At 40.6% G+C, this 20,317-nt stretch overlaps 2 protein-coding genes and 1 long non-coding RNA gene across 3 annotated transcripts; 1 reads left to right on the top strand and 2 right to left on the bottom strand.

Annotated features, from left to right (window-relative positions):
- Nucleotides 1-1,994: 1,994 nt before the first annotated feature.
- On the bottom strand, nucleotides 1,995-13,271 carry slc12a1 (solute carrier family 12 member 1). Its single transcript, XM_041057553.1, has 26 exons — nucleotides 13,242-13,271; nucleotides 11,685-11,783; nucleotides 11,242-11,317; nucleotides 10,298-10,393; nucleotides 9,750-9,889; nucleotides 9,534-9,644; nucleotides 9,325-9,436; nucleotides 9,076-9,203; nucleotides 8,706-8,790; nucleotides 8,269-8,423; nucleotides 8,076-8,183; nucleotides 7,808-7,931; nucleotides 7,583-7,684; nucleotides 7,126-7,281; nucleotides 6,933-7,032; nucleotides 6,629-6,740; nucleotides 6,119-6,259; nucleotides 5,386-5,492; nucleotides 5,203-5,285; nucleotides 4,523-4,648; nucleotides 3,737-3,865; nucleotides 3,043-3,154; nucleotides 2,744-2,830; nucleotides 2,461-2,596; nucleotides 2,254-2,321; nucleotides 1,995-2,150 (listed from the first exon to the last, which is right to left on the bottom strand). Exons 1-26 carry the CDS (start codon nucleotides 13,254-13,256, stop codon nucleotides 2,015-2,017), a joined length of 2,844 nt encoding a protein of 947 aa, XP_040913487.1. The 5' UTR covers nucleotides 13,257-13,271; the 3' UTR covers nucleotides 1,995-2,014.
- Nucleotides 5,192-11,418, top strand: LOC121194816. The gene is made up of 4 exons (XR_005895409.1): nucleotides 5,192-5,342; nucleotides 6,645-6,755; nucleotides 6,912-7,059; nucleotides 11,247-11,418. It is a non-coding gene; the product is annotated as an uncharacterized LOC121194816 (long non-coding RNA).
- A 5,313-nt stretch (nucleotides 13,272-18,584) lies between the features above and the next one.
- Nucleotides 18,585-18,830, bottom strand: ctxn2 (cortexin 2). The gene has a single exon (XM_041057795.1). The coding sequence runs from the start codon at nucleotides 18,828-18,830 to the stop codon at nucleotides 18,585-18,587; it is 246 nt and encodes an 81-aa protein (XP_040913729.1).
- Nucleotides 18,831-20,317: the final 1,487 nt, after the last annotated feature.

Here is a 20,317-nt window from a genome sequence, read left to right as displayed (position 1 = left end):
TAATAGCAAGCAAAATTCACTTGAATGTGTAGTAAGCTAATTCTTTAATGACGTTCTCCTCCAACTGTTGCCAGCAGCTGAGATGTCTTAGATCCATTGCTGCCCCCCATTGGCAATAAATCAGCATTGCCATTCAGAATGAATTCACCTTCGGTTCTCATATTCACAACAGGGTGCGCACAACATGTAGAACCTTGAAGCAGATGGGATACAGCAGCTGAAGACCACACCGGGTGTCACACCTGTCAGCTAAGAACAGGTAACTGGGGGTACAATTCACTGGGGCTTGCCAAAATTGGACAATAGAAGATTAGAAAAACGCTGTGATGAATCTCCTGCCTTGTGGTGGTGTAATGGTGTGGGGGATATTTTCTTGGCACACTTTGGGCCCCAATTCTCAGCCAGTCTGAGTATTGTTGCTGACCATGTCCACCTCCATATGACCACAGTGTACCCATCTTCTGATGGCTGCTACCAGCAGAATAATGTGCCATGCAACAATGCTCAGATCATCTCAAACTGGTTTCTTGAACATGACAATGAGTTCACTGTACTAAAATGGCCTCCACAGTCACTACATCTCAGCCCAGTAGAGCACCTTTGGGATGTGGTGATTCACATGATTCACATCATGGATGTGCAGCATCTGCAAGATGCTATCATTTCAATATGGATCAAAATCTCTGAGGAATGCTGAATCTGTGCCATGAAGAATTACGGCAGTTCTGAAGGCAAAAGGGGGTCCACACCAGTAGTAGCAAGGTGTACTTAATAAATTGGCTGGTGAGTGTGTATGACCACTAACTCCAGAGACCTTTTATAAATCCTTTTGCATGAAGTAAATGTATTTGTTTCTGACGAGGTACATAGATTTTGTGCTTGTATTGTAAGTACTTTGAAAACGAACAAACAACGCCCCCTCCCCCAATGTCATCTGATCATCTAATAAAGGACAGAGACCAGAATAAGAACATCTCAAAATTTTATGAATTCTTTATTTCAGGTAATCACAATTATGTATTTAAATAGGAAGACAGATAATATGATAAAATATACAGAAGAACTGTGTTCACAATCTTTTGTTTCTCTAAATTTTCGTTAAACAAAAAGTGTACCGTGATAGCAAAATGAAAAATATTTAAACAGTATGATGTGGAACAAGTAAACAGCTTTATAATAGCAGTGTATTTTACACTCAGTGGATATCAATATTGTTAAAAAACAAAAACAAAGGGCTTTATTCCCACAGTTTAAAAGAACCAATATCATGCTGTTAATCATTCATGAACAGGGTTTGGATTTTATAAAAGGTAAAGGTAATTGGCTCAAAAAATATCCAGTCAAGTGAATTCAAATATCTGCTATATACATTTATGTTACAATCACACTAGCAGGCAACTCATTCACTCAGTGTAACCACTCGAAGTAGCGTTGTATCTTTGCCTGCATCTCTGCCTTTGTTCACTGGACCGATCTAACCATGTTAGGAAGACGTGATTTGGCTTTGTTCCAACCGAAAATATGAGCTTATGCTTTCCATATATCTATATTGATGCAAAGAGCTTATACTTTACCTGTGCTCCTAAATTCACGTTTATATCCTGACATTTACGAGCTCTGTCAGAAATGCTTTCTCTTTCTTGAGACTAGTCTTGCCCCAAAGCAGGACAGTTAAAAGTTTGTTCTGGCAGCCATACAATGTAGTATCACGCTAAAAAGGTTTGCTTGTTGGTAAGATAACTTCACAAAACAGCTCATATCATATGTTTGTTTGAAAGTCAGTGTTATGTTGTATCTAGAACTGGAACATGAATGCCCTCATCAGGAGTTAACTAAAAATGCTGGATTGTATTATACTTTGATGTTGTTCTGTAAGACTGAATAACATCCAGGTTCTTGTGTGCTTTATGAACATGGCTCGTAAAGCGTTGAAAGTTCATAAATCATGATGGTACTACCATTTGTTTTTGCCTTTCTAGCTACCTACCACTCTGCTGTCTAGCCTGGGAGGTGCTCAGGAGTAGAATGTAAGCACACTCTTGTGGTTGCCTCTAATGAGAAGTGTTGGTGGAAGGTCCATTGTCAGAGTGTCCAGCCAGGCCATGTAGAGGAAATCAGAGACAGATTCCTTACGAGCAATGGGCATGCTCCTGCAGGAGGTAAGGGTACAGAAAACATATTAGACACTTTTTCTTCCAGCACTGGATTTCTCTTGGCAGTTTAATGTTATTCTAGACAGTTGCTTATACTTACACAATGATCAGATTGGCTGATTTGGAGTGTATCTGGAGCAGCTCGTTTAGTCGTACCTGGAGGTTGGTCTGTAAAACAGCAGCGGTTATTTTTCGACAGTGAATTTCAACCTAAGTTTGCTGTCTAGAACACCACCTCTAAACCAAACTGCTGCATTATAATGTCAAACCTGTATATAAAGTCTTAATTTAGTGTCAGTGCTTTTACCTTGTCCTCAAAGTTGTTCAGTTCTTGGTCAGTGATTTTCCATGGCTGCTCTCTTTTCATGGCTTCAACCTGAGCACTGTCTTTAGACCCTTCATGGAGACGGAAAGGCTCAATCATGTCCTCTAACTTCTTCAAGCTGGAGGAAAGATAAGAGCATGAGCTGGCTTGGAAAATACTCTTTTTTTTAATCATATAGTGTACTGATATAATGAGTTGATTAAATTTTACTGTTACTGTTGCACCATCTGGTTGTCTGTCACTTGCTGAAAAAAAATGTAGTTACCTCTCAGTACTGGGTCTGACATGGATGTCGTCTATGACGTTGATGTCAGAGCAGTTAATTCTGAATTTCTGCAGCAAAGACTTCATCCTGCAACACAGATTAACCCACACTGATTACCTTTCATGTAAATGTTGACAGTTACTTTCAGTTAAAGCTAAATAACATCACCTATAAAATTGTTTTGTTGGCTCATAAATTTTCATACTGGGTTTTGTTAATTAATTCACCCAATCTATCTTTCACCCATTAAGCTATAATTGATATTGAAACATTAATTTGTCTTTTTTTTTTTTACTCACTCCTCTTTATCCAGCTCACTGCGTTCAGGCTGCCCTGCAATGAAGATCCTTAATTTACAGTCTTTCCACTTCTTCCTGGTGGTGAGGATGTAGGGGAGCAGCAAGGTAAGACCTGAGAGAGGGGAAGTATATATTTTTATTGTAATACCAATGAGTCTAGTATGTTTTATGATACAATATATGTATCTTTGTGTTTCACCTGTGCAGAGGTGGTTATGTTTTTGGATCTGTCAGTTTATCTTTCGGTCACCATGAATTTGGTGAACAGATCAAACTTAGGGCAGGACACAGATCAGATTTTGGTTGGGACCAGGTTTGACATTTCTGTGCTATTGTATCATTAGTATTGTCTAGCAACACATCGAGACACTGGATTTCAAAATTTGTTCTTACAATTTAAAGGTCTTTATTATTAAACTATAATTCACAAGAATGTTATCTCTGTGTTTTGCATCATTGTAGAGCTGTTTAGTGCTTCAATGTTTGCATTGATGACTTCTAGTTTCCTGTGTCTTTTTTTGGTTTTATTTAATTGCTTAAGTGTCCTTTATTTAACTCTGTTAGGTATCTTCAATCTACTGATTGTCTGCATTGGTATCACGGAGAACATGACGTGTCTCTGCGCACGTACAATCTTTTACAATCTGTAGGCAAGGTACATAAGAGAAAGCTGCCAAGGGGAACTAACTCCTACCTCCGTCGTCAAACAGCCACCACACATCAATGGTGCCTTTAGGCTGTTTCTTCTTGAAGTGAGCACTGGCCTCCAGCAGCCTCTCATTCATCTTGGCAACCTGTGGGGGTGGAGGGCCGCACACTGACACTGAGAGAGAAAAAGATACATGAAATGAGAGCTGGATGAGGGAGAGGAACTGTAGGAGGGAATGTAATTTATTGACAGAGTGTGGAGAGCTAAGTTGGATGGGAAAACTAGCTCAAACCAACATTAAGAGCTTACTCTACATCAGCAAGAACAGCCATTTCTCAGGCCTAATGTTCCAATGAGTGCGATGCAGATTGTATACTAATGACCATTGCTGTCTTGCCAAGATGCAGCTCAGTGGTGTGTGCGTGTGTATTTGTGTGTGTGTGATGTAGAGACAGAAACAGATCGAGTGAGAGGTTGCAAGCACCCTCTGCTGTCTGGGTTAAAGGGCTGCTCTTAAGAGATGCTCTTCAAATGGAATGAAAGGGACCGTGTTATTGGATTACACCTTCAGAGATATCTTTAGTGGGAGCACTTGATTCAATTATCTCAATGGGAGTGAGGAGAAGTTTCCAAAAAAGATGTGTCACTGGTCTCATTTGTTAAATGTGTGTTATGAAACGTGTGGAGGAGACTGAAATAGATCCCTTCTTTTACCACATATTTAAAGACCATACTCGTGTATTGATGCAACCTTTGCTTTAAATACCTCAGGCTGCAGCCTTTCTGAAATGTCAGGATTTTAACAGAGAGAAATAACCACCAGATTGATACCTCTGGTTGTGAGCACTTGCTGAGAGGATTTCCTGGATTTCCTAAACAGCCCTCTTGCTTTTCCACCATTTGGTATCATTTCATTCTCCAGTGCCTGTTGCTCCCTTGCTGCCTTTAGCATCTCCTCTGAAAGACAGAATCAGAATTCCAGTTTATATGTTGTCAATGTATAGTCATTGTGAATATGTGTTACATTTGCAAGGTTTGGTATTGAAAAGATTTATACAAAGACACAGCTTTAAACTGGCCGGTAATTTTACATCTAGTCTGTCAACTACCTGACATTTATAAATATTATGTAATCTATAGAACAAAGTGCCCAGACCTATCCGTGTCATTTTACTGTAATTACTCACTATGGGTTGTTGTGAGAATTAAGGTTCACACGTCACAGTGGGATTAGGGTTTTGTACAATTACTTGTGTCATTCTTTTGGTTGTTTAAAACAGTCAAAACAAAATGGTAGTTCTTAAAAAAAATGTATGATTAAACAGGCTTTTTTTTTTTTTTTGCTGTGTCGTATTCATTTTTGCTGCTTTATTAATTTCATGCTGTTCTTTTAAGGCCATTTATTTCCTGTCACTGTGCTTCATCCCTCTTCTTCTTATATAACTGTTGTTATACTGATGTAGGAGTTCCTGTGGAATAAAGCACACAGCCAAAACAAAAGCCATGCTGACCTTCTGCTTCGACAATGTGCGACACATCCAGTCCTTGGCTCATCCTCAGCATCACTGTCCCATACTCAAAGTCAAACGCATCACTGTCAAAGAGAGGAGGAGGACACCAGCTCAACACACAGATCTCGTATCTATGCCAGGTGTGCTTGTGTGTGTGTGTGTGTGTGTTTGTTTGTGACTTACTGCAATATTCCCACATAACTCTGCACTGACTCTGAGCCTGCAGTCCGCCAGTTTCTCTTGAAGCCTATCATTAATGTGTTGGGCTTCATGCGGCCAAGACCAGAGGCCTGTAGGAAAAAGCATAACGCAGAAGGAGCTGTTAACTGAACACAGGCACTGTGTTACCCTGGGGTTGTAAAACCTGGTGTCTTCATTAACTGGAGAAGGGAAAAAAAAAGCAATCTAGAAAAAGTTTCAAAATGTCCTAGACAAGAAGGCTGTGAAGCTGTTTTACTGCCAGAAGTTATATGACCAGATCACTCAGCAGATCTCATTTTGTCCACAGGGGCTCATCCAATGCAGTGTTAATCAATTATAGCTTTTAATCCACCATGCTGTTTGAAGTAAGCAATCCTGACAATGAACCAAGGCCTTATCTCAAGAGTGCGATAGCCAGAGCCATAAGACTGTTTTCCTGCTCCTTATTAACTCTCTCCTCTTCTCCCTCCTGCACTAATGTCCTGTCCAGAGCCTTATGACAGGTTGAGGTAGGTGTCATAACACAGCAATAGATACTCTGTGCTGTGAAGAAGAAAGGGGGCAATAAAACCTGTTTTTGTAATGTTTAAAAGTGTTGTCTCCCTCTGGTTAAATATTAATCAAATGAATTTTTCTGGATTGGTTTGGGTTTTTTTTTTTTTTTGTTTTTTCTTTTCATTTGAAGAAATGTTTTGGAAATCATGACCACACTGACCTGCAGCAGGCTCTCAGTGCCATCCCTGAAACTGTCACAGGCGACAGCAGCATAAAATGCCTTGCGCTTAGTCTTCCTTAGCCATAACTGGTTCCTCTCCATGCCAGCGTTCATCTCTTGGACAGCCTCCGATCTCGGGCCCTGGGGAGGTCACAACATGCATACATCAACATACATACAACTGTTGGTGTTAAGTTTGTGTAAGTGTGGCTGAAAGAGAAAGATATCCACATTCACCTTTTATATATTCAGAACACATAACTGACCCTAAACTTAAGCCTCAGGTATCCAGACATCTGGCATTTTTCCTCATCCCTGCTTGATATTTGCTTGATTATCCACTGAATGTAAAGTCTGCACTCTCTACAATTTAAATTTGCTTGATGTACAAATCTTGATTTGAATAGAAGGTTGATATTTAAATTAAGATTTGGGAAAGACGATATGAGCTACCTTGGTAATATTCATGCTCTTGCGTTTTCAAATAATGTGTTTACAATGTAACCTTACCACTAACACTTCACAGGTGAGACAGAGTCCAAAGTTCTTAGAGAGGGAGTGAGCCAGGTCCAGGAGAGCCGGTCTGGTCCGTACTGATCCAGTCAGTGCTAAGATCTGAGGCCTGGGAAAGAAACAGGTATGTATTGCAATGTCACTTTGTATTTTAGGATTCTGAATGTGTTTTCTGTGTGTTCTGATGTTTTATGTTTTAGTTTTTCATATGCCATACTGTCATGGACATTTTTGTACACGTTGTACTGCATTGTTTTGAAATTTATGTTTGCACCCACAGTGATGCAATGCAGACTTTTACCTGAAGTTCTTGACATGATCGTCTACAGCAGACAGAGACAGAGCGTTGCTGACTGCACTCACAAAGGTCACCGCCTGTGTGGATGAACCCCAGTTCACATCTACAGAGAAAATCAGAGTCCTAACAGGTTAGATCCACCTTGCGGGCATCGTGAATGTTCTTCCAAGTATACAAACATGTATTTACAGCTCACCTGGCTTCTTGACTGTGACGTAAACGTAGAGGAGGATTTCAATGCCGTACGTGAGAAGAGCAGCCCACCAGTTGATAACAAACATGACAACACAGCAGAGCAATGCACCCAGCAGGGATAGCCACATGTTGTAGTACTTATATCCTGGTCTCCAACCTGGGAAAAGCGTGACAGAAAGACCAGATTAAGTAACTGCAGACTGTCGGGAAGGTGATGGGGAACAGAATGTATGGAAACAAAATCAAAATCTAATTATCTGATGTAACTCGGTTTGTCCTAGGTAATGTCTTACATCAGGAGCTTTCTGTCATAGTGTTTTGTTTATAATATACAGTATTCACAGTCACATACATAACTCCGGAAAAAGTGAGATACGAGTGGGTGGAAACAGGCAGAATTATCTCAGTCTACTGGCAGAATTTTTCATTTACATGCAACTTTGTCTGCAGTGACCCACCTGGAGACTTGGCGTAGGATGCATGGAAGCAGGAGAAATTGATGAGAGCATAAGATGCCAGGAAGAAGTTTGAAATGATAGGAGCAATGGTGTTGAGATTACCTATGGAGACAACAAAGAATCCTTAGTCAAACTGGAATTCACCTTGGCTTCTTTCACAGTACATTTTAACATCAAGTAGACGATGTTAGTTGTTGTATGGCCATGACAGACAACTTAACTGACCAATGAGAATGAAGGCCACAGAAATAATGAATGTGAGGACATAGCCACGGATTGGTTCGTTGTTTTTGCCATAACCCTTGGCAAAGAAGTGCAGAGCCTTGTAGATATTGTCTTTACACAGAGCCTGGGGAGAGACCGAGGTTAAGTTTGGAGAGATTTTTTGTTTTCAGGAATTAAGAATAATAATCTGGTATATTAAAGTTGTATATTAGTGCAGAATTCCTGTCTTAGTTGCTCTGCATTTAGAAAAATATGGTGAGTTACTGACCTGGAAGACTTTGGGGGCACTGACAAGGGAAGCCAGGGCTGAAGAAAGGGTAGCTGAGAATGTTCCAGCAATGATGAGGGGACCAAACCCAGACACCATGGTCATCACCTGTACCAGAGGCGAAGAGAGGAGAGCATTAGAGGTGAAACAAACCCGTTCTTATGTGCGGATTAGAGTTTTTAAAGCTGTGTACCTGGAAGTTGTTCATCAAACCAAAGCTGCAGGGTTCCACTTCGCAGGAAGAGAAATCATAGCCAAGCTCACAAGCAGCTGTCGAACCGTTACAATATGTTCCTGGAGCAATGAGGTCAGTTATGTTTCCTGTGGCATCGCGGACAACGGTGGCAGCTAACCGGTCAGAGGGAAGAACAGATGCATTGATTACATTTAAATGTGTAACAACCAACCTCTCAGTTGTTAGACTAAGAGGTCAGTTGTGTGATCAAGACCAATGCTAGCTTACTAACACAACTGAGAAAGGTTATCTCTTGGGACGCACAGGCTACAGTGTGTATGAATATGTCTATGTCAGGCAAAGGTTAATTCTCTAGTAAGGTGGTGTTTTTATATTAACAACAAAATATGTAATTTTACTCCCTGCAGTCAAATTTCATGGATTTTTGTACTTACAGACACAAAGGGCCACAGCCAAGTAGGTTATACCAGTGATCAGGATGGCCAGCAAGGTACCTTTAGGTATGGCTCCTTGGGGATCCTGTAAAACACAAATAAAATCTGTGTTAGTAGATTTCAGGAGAGTGATTATGAAGAGTAATGTTTCTGAAAAAAAAAAAAGTTATCAAAATTGTAAATGAGATTATCAAAAATGTAAATAAATAAATAAAACAGTAAACAGTTTCTGATACTATCCTGTGTACAAAACTACATTATTATTTTTTAAAAATAGTTTCAAGCCTTTTGTTCAAAAAGCTATGTAGCACAGCAGCTACTGATTTCTTTGCATGGCTCTTATGCAGTCATCTGTGTATGAAAAAGTTACCCGCAAGTCGCCAGAGATGTTGGCTCCAGCCAGGATCCCCGTTGCAGCAGGGAAAAAGATGGCAAACACTGAAAAAAAGCTTTCACCATCTCTAAAGGCCGGGGTAAAATTCTCTAAGAATATTTTTGCTGTTAAAAGGAGAGAGGGAAGAGAAATGAAGAGGGACAGAAAGAATGAGGTGAACAGTGCTTTGTGAATGAGTCAAATCTTCATATTTTTAAGTTAAATGATTTGGAGTGGGTGTCTCACAGTCATAATTGAAGAAGCCTTTGGATTTCTTGTCAGGGGTTGCAGGAATGAATGTTCCTACAAATACGTTCACTATGGCCACCAGCAAGATAATGAGTAGAACAATCTGTGCCTGTGGGGGACAAAAGAGTCAAATTGATTAATTCATTGAAATAAAGCACATCAAGCCCAGAGACTAGCAAGCAACCAGTATGATTTTCACTCCTCACCTTGGCCTCCCATTCCATTCCAGCAACTGATATGGCCAACAGCAACACAACTGTAATACATCCAATGATTCTGAGGTCATTTATTTCATCCACCATGACAAGAGAGTTGTCCTGAAGGAAGGGAAGAGGCAGGGATAAGTGTAAAGTCAAACATCTTGGAATGAGACATTTCCACAATTCCTTCTACAGTCACCTGATCAGTGTAACATCACACACCTGGAGTAACTCGACCATGGTCTCAGCAAATCCCACCACATACATGGCTACAGCCACTGCATTGGCAAAGGCGAAAATGAGACCAATCGACCCACCAAACTCTGGTCCCAAACTGCGAGATATCAAGTAGTAGGCTCCACCTGAAATAACAAAATGAAGCACACACATACATGGAGTGGTGGATGATTAATCATCACATCACTAATTCATTGATTTAGTGTCTGGACAAGTTAAGTAGGCTGTAAAATGGAGAAAAGGTTTCAAGAGGTGACATTCAGGTGCTGTTTTGAGCCTTGTGTCTTTATCTACACCCACCGTCCTCCTGGTCGTTCCATTCTCTCAGTAAAAGACATTGTCAGAACATGTGAGTGTTATCTCAGGCTCCATAAATTTATAAATAATGTTTTAACAGTTGATATCAGTGGCAGAGATTGTTTGAGTTATGAGTGAAATGCCTTTAAAAAGGCTAGTCAGTAAATGAATTATTTTGTCACCCTGCTTTTCTTGAAGTTGTTGTATGTGTGTGTGTTGACAATTCGTTGACTTACCTCCTCTGACCACACCATTAGTACAAATGGCAGACATTGAAAGGCCAGTGATGGTGGTGACCACACAGCTGAGAGCAATGACCACAATTCCTAGACCTGAAATGCACACATTTAACAACTTAAAATTATTATTTCTTACTACAACTTAATCAGACATTGTATTTAGGTGGTCTGTCATAGAACATTTATGATTTTAAGTGAAACCCTCCTCCCCACAGTCACCTTCAAACACAATGACCGTCAAAGTCCCGGAGGAGCCTGGAGGCTATAAGATATAGCCTTCTGCTGTACCTGCTTCGCCAACTGCCTGTGGCTTTCTCTGCTTCTCAAAACCATTTAGTCATACCTCCTGAACAAAAGCTTCTTGCCAATCGATAGGTTCTTAAGCAATGAAAACACCCATGAATCCATTCACATAGTTTCCCCTTTCTCTCTCTCACACGCGCTGCTCATAGAGGTTTGGCTCTCAGAATAAATCTTCAGCAAGTGTAGATTATTATGGGCAATTAGAAAGGCTAGTTAAGTTGAATCTGCCCCAGTTCAATCACTCTCCCCAAATGAGTAGAGGACTACGTCAGCCTTTAATTGTCCCTAGTCCCTTGAGTTACTGGTAACAGCACCCTCATTTGTCCTCTAAACACAGATATGTAGGATCTGCCTGCTGTTGCCCCAGACAACACCATCCTGGTACAACTGGGGGAATCATATTTGGGTTCACTGATAGACTAGACTCAATCAAGTCAAGGCCGGTTGATTTGTGTGACATACAAAATCTAGCAGGTTTTTTAAGGCCACAATAGCAACAGTTCCTAAGTTAGCTATAGGAAAACCTCCCCACTGATGTCATAGTCAGCAGAAATGCTGTACAAAACACATCCAAGTACTTAGGGACTATGTATTCCCATTTGTCCCATCTGATCAACATATATCCTTGTCTCACTCACCCCAGCCTGCCTGACCAAAAACCCAGGACAGACGGATGAACAACATGACACCCCAGATGTTCAGCATGCATCTCACCTGTGGAAGAGAAGAACAATTCACTACTTCTATGGGTGTCGGGATTTATTATCATGTCAAGTAAGTGACAGAAACACAATAATGTTAATAAGATGCAAACTGGAACATACGCATAAACCATTGTTTATATATGTGTGTGTGGGTTGTTGTTGTTTTTTTTTTTTTATCATTCCGGCACAACAAATGATCAACCATGGGCTCTTGAGAAAATGCAAATCACTCCCAGAATCTGGTCTTGAAAGCCCCACCTGCTGTGTTATTGAGCCACATGGAGCCTTGTCTTGCCAGGTCACAGTTATATAGAGTGACACTGCTTCAAAAGAAAAAAAAAAGCAGAGTGAGCCCAACATGACCCAACATAACTCACCAGGACGCCCCTTATCCAGCCAAACTTTACTACTCCTTTGTCGTTGTCAGCAGACTCCAAATCATCAGAGGGGGTCCCATCACTCCCCTCGCCATCGTCCTCCACAGTATCTGGCACAGAGATTGCGCCATTCTGTAGGAAAAATGTAGAGGTAAATATAAGGGAAAGGAAACGTCGTTTATCTTACTAGACAAAACTGGGATATTTTCATAGTGATTATGCTTTAAGCAATTTTGGTGTTAATTTTTTGATTGGAAGAAAAAGAGCGTCATTATTAAGAAGCTTTGGTGTCGGTTTTTAAGAAGCTTTAAGAAGGAAGAGGAAACTGTGATGATTTGATTTGGATGAAGCTTGATAAAGAGACTTCATGCTGCCGTGTGTCTGTCCTTGAAAAGTAAAGAGAGAAATGGAAAGAAAAAGACAAACCTCATTTGAACTTTCAGTGAAGATGAATAGTGAAATGTTAAATAACTCTCCCGCCTGACACTTGTGCCCTGACATCTGATTTAGTAAGACCTCTTTGATGCGATTCATTTCCATTTACTGGAAAAAAGAGATTTTGGCAATAAATTGTCAAGCTCTCAGCTGCAGTGGCACAGGGTTTGTGATTACAGCAAATTATATTACAGAGTCATTCAAATCTTAGACAACTTGAAACATGTAAAATCGTGTCAGGGCTGTTCATTAATTTAAAATGTTGATAGCCAAATATTTCTACATTAAATGTACCGTAGTCATTTTCTGTTCTATAAATCAAGCAATCAAACAAATTGTATTCTTTGGCAACAAAACCATGAGTCAGCTGTATTTAATCTTCCCAGTTGAAATTGGGGATTCTTACGTGAATCACTGGTTCATGGTGAAACATTTTAAGATTTTAAGATTTTAAGATTTGTTCCGTGTTTATTTCAAGATGCTGATGGGGTGATAGATGGCCTGATACATTTACACTATATCTTGCGATCTGTCTTAAACTGCAATGACAGTTTCTTTCATGTTCTGCTGAAGAAGACTCCTAAAAAGAGCTGTCTTTTAAAAAAAAACAAAGCAGTTCAAAATGCTAACCTAGTTCAGCCTATAAAACCCAAATGACCTATAACCCCATCTCTTTTGCAACACAAGGCAGTGTTGTAATGGCCTAATAAAAAGCACTAAAAACTCTTAAGTGTGTCAAGTTTGTTGATCGCTGCTGAGTTTCAGAAATAACTTCCAGCGTTCTTTTTAGTTTCTTTAGGCAAAGAGATAATGACTGAACTGTGGACACAGTGAAAGTGATGATGTTGGAATGATTAAACAACTGTAAACATTTCACTATGTTTTAAGTCTTTAACCTGAGTGAGTGGACTGTGTAACTCAAGACTGCAGTCACAGAGTCAGAGACTTGAATGTGGGACACAGGGAGAAAAACAGGTGTAAACAGCATTCTGCAGAAGGTGAGGTGAAGGACAAACGTGCAATAGAAGAGGAAAATGGGTGCAGACCATGTAATACAGGGAAAACAGAAAGGCAAGAAGAGGACATACGTGACGAGGATCTGCATCATTCATATTTTTCAGCTGCAGTCTCAGGCATACAGGCACTCACCTTCTGAAACACCTCATGGAGCTCCTGCAGGGATGGTCGCACAGCCCGGTGACCACTCACACTGCCTGCATTGCGATAGAAGTCAATGTTGGGCACTCGGTCCAAAGTGTCATGGCCAAAGGCGCTGACCACCGAGGGCCGGACAGTCCGGTGTTCTCCATTAGAGAAGTTGGTCTCTTCATAGACAGGAGGTTCATCCAGAGTGGAATCATAAGCGGGATTAACATGCTCCCCTCCGTTAGACTTGAACCTCTCCATCGGGAGTGCTGAAAGGGATTCTCAGATTTAAAAAGTTAAGGATAAAGCAGCAGTGTTGTCTTCAGTCATCCAACAGTGTTATCCTTATTTATTGATGTATAAACTAGGCTAGGATTAGGTCTGTAAGGATCTCTTCTCTTCTGAGCTTCTTATAAGTAAACTCAGTTTGCCTCAGAAGGCCTACCTTTATACTTCACATCCCAGGGTCATACACTGCCAGCTATTGGCTAATTCTCTGGATCAACCCTCACAAAACCGAACGAGGGGTGTCAGATATGTCCTTGCTCCATCCTAGGGGACACAAAGGCATTGCTTAACGATTAACCAAGTCATAAACGCCAAACGAGAGATAAAGGCGCTCACTGCCTGAGTTCTGGAGAATTGATTACTAATATTATTGTCTGAAGTGCAGGGCAACAGCACATGTTGTTCTGTGGTTGCGGTTTATGGGGCTATGCATGGTATTTCCTCAGACCTATGGGCCCTTTGGATGAATCACTGGGAAACATCCATGTGGAAGCTGCCACTAGCAATAAGCTCATTTAAATGAGCAGGAAAGGTTTCAAGGTTACAGACCCTTTATGATATGTATAACAGTGGCAGAAAAAGATAAAGTTAATATGGGATGATAGAAAAATATTAATTTCATAATAAAAAGATATGTAAGCAATAGGATATAATCAATAGAGCTAGTGTGATAACAAGAGGGAAATTAATCTTACAGTGACTAAGATATTGGGTGCATAAGTGTAATATAACTGATTAAATAAACGTTATCTTTAATGATTCTCTGTACCACAAAGTGTTAAGTGGAAAAGTTAGCTAGCAGAGAAGAAATGGTGGTATTCATGAGGAAAATTAGAGTTAATGTGGGACTATGAATTACAGGAACATGCCGGAGGCACTTCTCTATAGCCACATGACTTTTAAAGTGCCTTCAAAAGACCTCTTAACAGGTAAACTTCCTTATTACTTATACACCACAGTGATTTATGCACACAGTGAAAGGCAGACTAATGACTTGAAATCTGACCTTGGCTGAATTGCAGGCTGAGAAAAATACTCCGGCACGTGTTTTTATGTGCAGATTGAAAGGAGGCAATCAATTGCACAATGCTTATCAGATTCGGAACACAGTAGTTCAAAGCTGTTACAATTTTCTATAAGAATGATACTGACTGAGTCATGCTGAAGAAAGAAAATTTTCCACATGGAAAGTAATGACTACTGCAGTACAACTCTCCTCTTCCCCTCTGCCTCTGTCACACTTCTCTGTCATAATCAGACTGAAAAGGGTGATTTTAGATGGTAGCAGTGATATTATTCCTCAGCTTTGTGTTAGGTTTATAGTTTATTTTATAACACAGAGCAAGTTCTTTTCTTGTGTTATCTTGCAGTTGTCTTAGTCCAGTTTGAGATCCTGACTCTCCCACAGTCTGGACTTGAGATTAAGGTGATTCCGTTTTATTATCATGGCTGCTTGACTTTTGTCTGCTCTGCTTGAGTAAATCCAGAGTATGCAGCTCTTCAGAGATGTGTTGAGCCTATATGGTGAGTTTGTGGCAGCAGGTGCATATGCTCCAGTTTGTACTGAGACTAAGAGAATCTGCACTCTAGCTAATGTCCAAAGGGCTCAAAAGAAGCAGAAAAAAGTAATTTTGCAGCATTTATCAAATCTTGCTCTGCTCACTGCAATGGCAAGTACAAAAGTGCAGATACAAGCAGACAGGATTCCTGATATCTTAAAGGCTGCAATAAATAAAAGGGTGAGTAAACTCTAAAGCTCATTTCAGCTTTTGGACCAGTCAGTGTAGGTCGGCTGATTGCATCTAACAATCAGAAATAAAATGAAATATCCAGAAATAACCAACAAAAGGATATTCAAGAATGAGTGAATTAGTTCATAGTAAAGTGAAGTTTTGAGTCAATTAAAAGTGAATTATTAAACATAATAGCTTTATAATCATTAATACCTGTTATAAAACAGTAATATATGTCATGGTAGGTAATCACTGACTTATTCATCCATGCAAGCTTATATTAAATCCAAATCTAAATTCAAATGCAGCCGTGGCTCAGGATTTAGATTTGACATAAGGATTCGGGCTTAAAATTTCAAGTTGTCTCCAGGTCATTTCTGAACATGAGGTAACCAGTGCAGGCATTTGTGGAGGGGTATTCAGTTCCTGTCACCTGCAGAGTGCTCCATGCTCCACTATTTCCGGTGATAAACTGTATTTGTGCAGTATGAATAAAATATGAAGATACATAAAGAATAAAGCATAAAATAGAACCTTTTTAATAAAATAAAACATTAGCTACAACATTCACCACTACACTGACCCGAGCTATTTTTGGAAGTCACTAAGTGGCATTAATAGTAGATTAGAGCACTTTTAGATTACAAAGCTGTGTGGATAGCTTTAGTAATAGAAAAACTATTGTATGTCCTGGTCTTATCACAACAAATCAAGGACATAACTTGTGAGGTCCGAAGACCACAAGTAATAAAACTGATGATTGATAATCAAAAGCTAAGGTTCACTATTTAGCTGACTCATCGGTCCTATACTGTGTAACAAGGATTCTGTAAGAAATTGGGTCCTATTGTCTGTAAATCCAATAGCCAACGTGTGATCATGTTCAAGTCTAACTTATGTGTCCCTAAAGGAAGAAATTAACAATATTTCTAATCATTTAGATTATTCCTGATATTTATTAGCTGTTGCATGCCGAGGAATGTTAAGGACATCATTTGAGATGTGCACGGTATAACTGTAACTGTAGGCCCTGTTTGAAATTTTTCCTTGTAATTCTTCTTTTTGTATGCATAGATGAGGTCAGTTGTTTCTACCTTTGGTCCAATCAATCAAAGAAGGGAAAGTGATTCACAGAATTTTAAATACACTTCAGACAACACAGTGACATATGAAAATAAAATGCAAAGCAGACAAATTTGTTAAAATGTTTTTATAGATTTATAAGCCTTACTTAGCTTTTCTTCTAAGGCTTGAAGGTTCTTAGGCTGAAGAGGAAAAGGGCAGTGTTTTTCCACTAAAAATAGATTTCAGATAAGGGTGTCTCATAGTTGACAGAGATAATGGTGCAATAATGATTGCATTCCTGACGAATGATGTGTGTTGAGGGAGGTCTGCCTTGTCACCGCAAGACTGTCAGTGGAGTCCTGTGTGTATCGTTAACTGCTGCTTAGCCCTTAGCCCCACATTTACACACTTATCATAAACTGTATAAGAATCTACCCCTACAAGTTTTATTGTTAAAAATTCTGATCAGTTCTTTTCCCTCTGCATTTAGAAGCAGAGAAGACAAAACGGCTTAAAATTTTCATCAAGGGGAATTTGAACCTCTGCCCAAAGTCACTTAAATTATTGTGCTAACTTGTAAAACAGATCTCTTATTTTTGTTTCATATGCTGCACATATTGCACTAAGTGACCCAAAAAGCAATGATTTGAATAATAATATTTTAAAGTGAAGAAATTCTATTTATTTCACATCATTGAATCAAATCTATATCAATGATAAATCTCTACCACCAGCTGAGCAAGCAACAGGTCAGGAGACGCACTATCGGTCATCATGATATGCCACACACACTCGCGTACACATACACACACACACACACACACACACACACACACATAAACAGGTGCTCTAATGTTTCTAGATGAAGGCACATAAACCCATTGAAGGTCACAGTAAGGCAGATTCACAGCACTAAGGAGAAACCGTGGACTGTCAAAATTAGCAAAGGAACACTCAAGACTTTGACAGAGTCTCTGTTCAGTCCTGTATTCCTCTGTCTGGAGGGAAGAGAGCAGGTGAGGACGGGTGTGGATGGGTGAGAATAGGAGGAAAAAGATGTTCACGTGCAGAGCCGACAGACATCCCATCCTTATTTTCCTTGTGACCTTTTCCTTTGTAGACAGGTAGTGAGTTTCTCCTGATCATTAAGAAACTAGCAGGGCTGAAAGAGAGAGTATCTCCTAGTTTCTAATCTTCATTTCCCTCGAAAGTTCTTTGGCTTGATTCCATCAGCCAACCTTTAGATGGAACGCTTGACAGACGGAAAAACTGACAGTCCATAATCAACAATATCATATGTCTTAGCAGAGATACTGTCAAGAGTAAACATTTGTATTTTTTTCTTTCACTCAGATGTGTAATTGTGGAAACATATAGCATACCATCACTCAAAACCAGCAGCAGTACAATCTCTGAGAGTTCTTTTTGCATCATTTAGAAACAGTAACACCATAATGTAAATCACAGTTTGTTCAGTTGCCTTTCACTGCATGACTTCCAGAAAACAAGACACCATGGTAAGGACCAATCTGTACACACACAACAGCAGCAGCAGCATCCCTTTGGATTACCAACAGATTGGATTTGATTAGTCCACAAAGCACTGGTTTGACATAATACCCTGTATCCAACCATACAGTATACATTCTTGTGCAGAACAGCTCTGCTGTGCAGAGGAGGAACCACTCTGTTTCCCATTCTGAGTTCACACGAGGAATCTTGTCCCTGAGTCTTCAAACTGAATTTAAATAATCCCACTGCACCCTAATTCCCCATGCTGTCCCACAAGCGTCCATCTCTTACCACCTCTTATAATCTACAGACATTTAACTCATAGGCATGGGTTAAAGGGAGTTTCAGCCATTTCTATATCTCGATGAGCTGAAATGCACACCATCTTGGCAGAAGGGCAGAGAATATGACACAGCATCTGCATCACACTTGGTCAGACACACACAACAGACATGTAGTCACATACAGTAGAGAGACTCTACACTGGCTCTGAACTAACAGCGCACGCACATTGAACAACATACACAGCTTCAGTCTCTTAGCTGAGTCTGTCACAGAGAGATGTCTTAATGGTGTGTCAGTGTCAGGTGCAGTGGTTGTGCGGGGCTGTGGCATATGTGTGTTTGCATGTGTGCAAGTGTATTCGTGTCCATGTGTATGCATTTGTGTGTCTATAGGCATTTCTGTTCATGAGGACATTGTGGTTGTGTGAGTCCCTGTGTTAAGTAAGGGCATACTCAAACGTCCCTTTCTCCAGCCCCTCAATGCCGTCAGCCCAGTTGGAGGAGGGCATACTGCTGTAGGGGTCCAGCAGGATCCTGAAACACCTTACTATCAGCAGCCCCAGGAACACCAGTAACATCCCCACGAAGGCAAACGCTGTCTTCTGCTCCAGAGTCAGAGAGTGCGCCATCATGTCGTTTCCGCTCATGGCAGCAAGGGAGTGGTTGTAGTGGACGCTAAACATGGTAAACCAACAGCTAGGTGCCTCATCTCTCCTCCGATAGGGTCAGGCATTTAGAAGCCTGCATGTTACCTGGACAGAGATTACATGATGGCTTCAGATTAGTGCTGTCTTGTCTCTATCGCAGAGAGGATCCAATCAACCTATTTAAATATTTCACAATTAATGCATACACTATGTAGAAGGTGAGAAATAAGGATGCAGGTAAAGGTAGTACTGAAATTCCACAATCAAATGTTGAGCAGGGTTACAGGTATCTATAAATAGCCTCTGTTGAGTGTGGTATCAAACAGATGTCCGAAGACTTCTATTTGTCTCTCACTCTGTCCCTCTGGGAATTTTGCAGAAAATTACAAAAAGCAAACATGAACAAAAGAGTGAAGAAGACTGCAGGAAAACGGGTTCAGGAGTACGAGCCAATGCCATGACAGTGTGTCGCAGTGCATAGCCAGCTGTTAAACACAGGCAAAGCCGTAAGGTATCAATGAAAACGTCACATCTCATCAAGATGTGATGCTCTGTATGTATGCATGTTTGGTTTAGAAGAAAGAGATCTCTACCTGTTGAGCGTGAGCAGATGCCTGCCAGACAGTGTAATTCCATTAGACAAGATAGCGACGGTAATTGACCGAACATAATCACAAAATTGGTGTGGTCACACAAGTGGAAGTCTGCTTCTGTCATTCTTTTCCTCCCAAATTGTTCATATGAACACAAGCAGCAGGTGGCTCAAGTGAGAGGACGGGATGGGGGGGGTTAGATGAGAGAGGGAGGATACATACAGACAGGGGACAGGGGAATGAACAGAGGGAATGGGAAAGACAGACGAGGGAGAAGGAAGAAGAATGATGAAGAGGACACTGCACAAATGTGCATGGTGAGAGAGAGAGGAGAGAGGGAGGGAGTGAGGTAGGGTGAAAGGGAAAGGAGAGACTGCATTGACAGATTTTCTCGTGTGGGTGTGTAAGAAAGAAAAAGCATGCGTCTCACCGTCATTATTGTTCCATCCTTACAGACCTGTTGCTGCTGTTTCTTCTAAGCAACTCCTTCGTCTTGGAGACCCCAGACATATATCCATTAATAATCTGTCCATTGTTGGCATACTGAATGTGCTAGGCTAACCTCTCATCTAAACAGAAAGCTACAGATAAAGAGAGAAACAGAGAAGCGAGGGAGAGGCTGGATCAAGCTATGATATGTGTCTCTTCTCAGAGATACAGCTCCTCTCCTCATGCTCCCTTACTTGCTGCCTCCTACTCATTATCATTCTGTTTCTCTATCTCTCCCTCCAGAAGCACGAACGCTTGCTCCTGCTGCATGGCAACCACTTGTTAGTCTCACTCAGCTGCTCTGCTGCCTCAGTCATTCACAACATTCCCCCTCAGCAGCACCACAACAGATGCAGCAGCATAAACAAGCAATCCTCCTCTTCTTTTTTTGTCTCTCCTCATTCTCCTCTCCCTGGCTTATTTGGCTCTTCTCAAAATGAC

The sequence above is a fragment of the Toxotes jaculatrix genome, chromosome 1 (assembly GCF_017976425.1).
Source record: "Toxotes jaculatrix isolate fToxJac2 chromosome 1, fToxJac2.pri, whole genome shotgun sequence".
Lineage (NCBI taxonomy): Eukaryota > Metazoa > Chordata > Actinopteri > Toxotidae > Toxotes > Toxotes jaculatrix.
The sequence above is the reverse complement of the archived record's forward strand: the minus strand, read 5'-3'. Positions and strand labels throughout refer to the sequence as shown.